Genomic DNA, 5616 nt, shown 5'->3' on the forward strand with positions numbered 1-5616 from the left:
TTACCAACAGCAGCAGCCAGTCTCCTGAAACAGTCTCGTATTCTTTGAAAGTTGTTAGGACGGCTAAGATCAAACACCCCAAAACTATGAGAAACCTGGAACAAATAAAAGGAGAAAACAGAGCATTGTTACCTCTGAATCTACTTGTTTAAAAAGGGACCATCTAGCATCCCACGCGGAGGCCTTAAAGGGTTTGCTACTTACCATCAGTGAGCAGTGTGGGATGGGCTCTCATTGAGATCAAAGGTTCTGAACCTGGGGAGTCACAAAGAGGTGTCAGGGGGATTAGGACCACTTTGCTCTTCCCATACTGCTAAACAGGGCATGGTGCTGGGTACATCCCAGAGCTGTAGGGTCCTGCTGTTGAAAAGGACCCAAAGTGTGGAGAGGGTGAAGAGAATTTTATTTATTAATTAATATTACTTAATTTCATAAAAGCCTCTGGCCATCACTACAATTTCAGAAGTTCAATGGGAGGAGAAGAGAGGAGGAGGAGCATATTGTTATGGTCACAAAAGGGATTTTAAGACATAACTGAATAATGGCAAGGGCCTGAATGCGGTGACCCTGATGGTCCCTCAAGCCTAGTGTTCCTATGTTCATGGACATTTCATTTGTGGATATTACCTCCCGTCTGCACTGACTGTATGCAGGATGCATAGGTCTCACCCCCATGATGGGCATTTTAGAATTGCATATGCCAATAATTAATAATGAGATGGCACTGCCATAACAGCAAAGAAAATCTATTCAGCACGCACTGAAAACCAGAAACACCGCATGAACAGTTCCATATGCTGGGAATTTTGGCACCAATACAACTTTAGGGAATACTCTAGTGCTCTCTCTCCCTACTATTTTGTGCAGATAAGGAAAATAAGGGGTCAGAGATGGGAACAATCCTAAAGACACAGTTCTGCTCCTTGACGTACTTGATTTATGTTAAAAAGCTGCTAATATTAGTTCCAGGCTATGTGAACAGAATGGCTCTGAAGAAAATCTTTCTTTCCAGGTCACTTTGATCACTCAGACGATATCAATATGGCAACAGGAAATTGAGTTTTGTGACAGATGAGAAACAGGGCAACTTTAACTCTCACCACTGGTACATCTGAAATAACCACAATGAACCATCTCACAAAGGAGTTTTCAGGCTCACTGTATCCAAAACTGCCTGCTGCAAGGGAGATGGTTATCAGCCAAGGTGCACTGGGCACCTTGTAAGGCAAGAAGGCCCTAAACCACCCCCCACCCACTTCCAACAACAATGAACTCTATTGTGCTTGGAAGCCATGCCAGAGCATCCTGGCTAGGACGGAAGCGCAAAGGACCCTTTGGAGGCATTGACCCCAGTCCCCAACTACTGCAAGCACCCATGTCATATAGACCTGGTTCACAAGCTGCTCACACTCTACCTAACACAATTAGATTTCTGTCCTCCCTGCTCCCGAACCTCCCAGCTCTGATATTCAGAAATGTCTTCATCTCTCCAACCTGAACGTATTCCTGGCCAGTTTATACCTCATTTTCTTGTGCCAACGTTCTCCTTTACCCACAACAGTTCTGCTCCCCGCTTGGTGTTGGCCCCATCAGAGGTATGTAAAAAGAAACACGACATTCCCTCTGGACCTGGTTGGGGAATGAGTTTGCCCCCTACAATAAAATCAGTGCAGGGACTTCCCCCAAACATCACCTCCCATACGGTGGCCCATACCGTCATCTCTTCCAGTAGCCAGCAGAGACATCACCTTCCCCAGCTATGCTCTGCAGAGCTGAAACAGGGCTGACAGACATCAGTCCCAGCCTTTTTCCCTGGCTTCCCTGAGCTCTCTCTTTCTCTCTTTTCCCCAATATGATTTTTGTGACAGAAGGTGCTACACAGCTCCCTGAGGTTTTTTTTTAATGAATTTCTTTATGGATTCCAAACAATGAAACAGTTTTCTTACCCTGGCACGGTACTGACCTGATTTAGTGATTTCATTTCAATCAACATTATTATAGATGCAGCAGGTAACGCTGCTTATTATTAAAGTTGCTTGCCACTTCCTTGGGCTGTTGCTGATAACTTTACCCAAACTGTTTGGGCTGATGTTTTCCACGTCAGGAAAATTGCCTCAAGCTGGAAAAACCCATTTCAGACAGTTCAGCCGTTGCTGAGAACGAGATCAGAGAAAGGTATGTTGCTTTACCTGCATTAAATTATTCTGGCAACATCTGCCTTTTGAAGCAATAAAAATCTCTCTCTCCATGCTAAGGAGCAAGGTTAGACCCTAGGAAGGTGTATAGCTTTTGACGGGGTTAGAAGACTTTGGAAGACTTTGCTTTCTATCTGATGGAAAACTACAGGAAGAACTGAAATTGACTGGACAAAGAGCCTGGATCCAAAGCAAAAAATACTGAGATAAAACAGAGTTTGAGGAGGGAGGTTGAGATTGGGAGACAGCGAAGACAGAGAACCATGACAAGGACAGAATGAAGAAGAGAACAGGTAGATCAGGGAAGGAGCAAAGAGGTAGGTAGAGAAATGGAAATGTTTGGTCCAGGAAGTTAGGACTTGGAGATGGAAATGAAGAGCTTGGTGGAGGGGTCTTGGGTTGGGAAGGCAAGGAGACTGGGAGTGGACTGAGCAGCAGAGCTGGGGAAGGCAGAACAGGAAGAGAGACAGAGTGGAGGAGATCAGGAAGAAAGGATTAAATCTACAGAAGAGTTAATTAAACAGTTGATGAAATATTCAGGGGAAATCACTGTTGCAGAAAGATTTCACTAAGATTTGACCCTAAAAGACCAAGAAGTACCAGGCCTATATTGAAGATCAACTAAAATAATGTTTTTCATTGCATTTCCTCTCAAGTGCTACCTTTATTTTAAGCACTGCAGGGTGCTGAACCTCCACAGAGGGAAGGGATCCAGCTCTCCGAAATATTTTCTCCACTGTACTGATCAGTCAACTAGAGACACGATCCACTTGACAACTGAGAATCATAGCAGAACCATCAAAGCAACAAAAGCTACCGAACCTAGAAATCAATCAGCTGGTTGTGGGGAATGAAATAAATGAATAAGAAAAGAGAGATGGGAATGAAGCTAGCTGATATGGTCAATATGAGTGACAGACAGTTGGACACTGAGGCAAGAACCATGGACCATACACACAGCTCCAAGAAGTCACTGGATGTTGCCAAGGGAAAGGGCAAAAGCCTCAGTTAAAGAGAAGTTCCTGGTCAAGCTTCCTTCTCCAGGACTTATGGATAGTCCTGTTGGTCACTGTCATACAACCATAGAATCACAGAAAGTTAGGGTTGGAAGGGACCTCAGGAAGTCATCTAGTCCAACCACCTGCTCAAAGCAGGACCAGCCCCAACTAGATTATCCCAGCCAAGGCTTTGTCTAGCTGGGTCTTAAAAACCTCCAAGGATGGAGAGTCCACCACCTCTCTAGGTAACCTGTTCCAGTGCTTACTACCCTCCTCATGATAAAGTTTTTTCTAATATCCAACCTAAACTTCCCTTGCTGCAACTTGAGCCCATTGCTCCTTGTTCTGTCATCTGCCACCACTGAGAACAGTCCAGCTCCATCCTCTTCGGAAGCCCCTTCAGGTAGTTGAAGAGGCTGCTATTAAATCCCCTCAGTCTTCTCTTCTATAGACTAAATAAGTCCACTTCCCTCAGCCTCTCCTCAGAAGTCATGTCCCCCAGTGCACATGTCCCCATGTGTGCTGCCCTTTGCTGGACTCTCTCCAATTTGTCCACACCCTTTCTATAGTGGGGGGCCCAAAACTAGACAAAGGACTCCATATGTGACCCCATCAGTGCCAAACAGATGGGAATAATCACTTCCCTTGATCTGCTGGCAACACTGCTACCAATGCAGCCCTGTATGCCGTTAGCCTTCTTCCAAGCAAGGGCACACTGCTGGCTCATATTCAGCTTTCTGTCCTCTGTAACCCCCAGGTCCTTTTCTGCAGAGCTGCTGTTTAGCCAGTTGGTCCCCAGCCTGCACTGGTGCATGGGATTCTTCCGTCTTAATTGCAGGACTTTGCACTTGTCATTATTGGACCCCATGAGATTTCTTTTGGTCCAATCCTACAATTTCTCTAGGTCTCTCTGAATCCTAGCCCTAGCCTCCAGTGTATCTACTACTTCCACCAACTTGGTGTCATCTGCAAACATGTTAATGGTGCCCTCCATCCCACCTTCTACATCAATGAAGATACTGAACAAAACCGTCCCCAGGAATGACCCCTGGGGCACTCCACTTGATACTGGCTGCCAACTAGACATCAAGCTATTGATTACTACACTCTAAGTAGTAACCAATGCTTCAGCCAGTTTTCTATCCACATTACAGTCCATTCATCCAACCCGTACTTCCTTAGCTTGCCTGCAAGACTGTTGTAGGAGACTGTATCAAAAGCCTTGCTAAAGTCAAGATAATCATGTCTACTGCTCTCCCCACATCCACACAGTCAGTCTATTCTATGATCCCATGAACTCGTCTTCCTTGCCACAGAGGGAAGAATGCAAAGCAATAGTTTTACATGGAAAGGAAGTGTATTTCGGTTAGGTATCTGGAAAAACTGTCTTACCATTAGACTAGCGAGGCAGTGAAACAGACTGCCCCGGGCAGTTGTGGACACTCCTTCACTAGAGATTTGCAAGACGAGTCTGGATAATCATTGGTCGGGGATGACTGAGGAGTCGCATTCTTACATTCATGTAGGGACCTTGAGGTCCTTCCACGTTATGATTCTCTGCTTCTAGCCTAAACTACATGAGTTGCCCTTCTCCACTTGTATTATCTTGCCACAGCAGTGCACCAAACACACAAGAAGACACAAGTAGAGGGCAGACTGACTCCTAGAAGTCCTTTTCGGAAGGTAATACAAGCACCTTGGGACTGAATCTGCCTGCTTTATCAGTCTCCTGTGCTTAGCTCTCCTCGAGTAACGCTTATCGGCATTTTGCACCAGAGAAATGAGTGCTAGAGATCTGACCTGCTTTTTAAGGCAGCTTTAATTTTTTTAAGTGTAGATGACCACCATAGATATGTAAGTCAAGGGAACCAGAAAGTTTTACGGTCTTTTTGCTTTCGCACCTCCTTAGGGATTTTTATCTCTGAATGTAATGTAATGACCAATCCTTCCTCTTCCCTTCCACTTTTGACATAAGCTTGTACAGTCAGTAATTGCAAGTGGAGATGCCAAGCGACCCGAGGTTTTCTGGGAGTTCCTGTTTCTGGACGTGGCTGTCCTAGAAATCAGCAAAGCTCATGATTTGTTTCAGAAGAAGGTTGAGACAGTGCCAAAGAAGGGAAGAGTGAACAGAAAGAGAAATGGAGAGAAATGTAGCCAGGATCTCAGCAGTAGGTCCTGGAGAAGCTGGAAAATGGACAACCTGGCATGCTGCAACTAAAGGTGGGAAAGGGTCTCTCATGCACCAGAGAGATTCAGGTGTTGGGCACCGCAGTCACCTGTGCTAGTACTCACACTCATCGCTCTCTGGAGGATTCACTACTGAATGTCCCCATAGAATGAGGATGGGGCAGAAATGCCAGATTGAAAACCCAGGTACAACAGTGGATTCTTAATATACGTAAGAAGCAACGGTGTATGCTTCA

The 5616-nt window shown here is 45.3% G+C and overlaps 1 protein-coding gene across 1 annotated transcript in view; it reads right to left on the reverse strand.

The window, feature by feature from the left end:
• The window catches only part of KCNQ3 (potassium voltage-gated channel subfamily Q member 3), a 55587-nt gene extending 53594 nt beyond the window's left edge, over positions 1-1993 (reverse strand). The window contains exons 1-2 of the mRNA XM_006021992.2: positions 1947-1993; positions 5-95 (exon numbers count right to left, since the gene is read on the reverse strand). Coding sequence (XP_006022054.1) covers positions 5-95; positions 1947-1993 — 138 coding nt within the window. The remainder of the gene's footprint in view (positions 1-4; positions 96-1946) is intronic.
• Between the last annotated feature and the right edge of the window lie 3623 nt (positions 1994-5616).

This window comes from Alligator sinensis, unplaced genomic scaffold, assembly GCF_000455745.1.
Source record: "Alligator sinensis unplaced genomic scaffold, ASM45574v1 scaffold651_1, whole genome shotgun sequence".
Classification (NCBI taxonomy): Eukaryota; Metazoa; Chordata; order Crocodylia; family Alligatoridae; genus Alligator; species Alligator sinensis.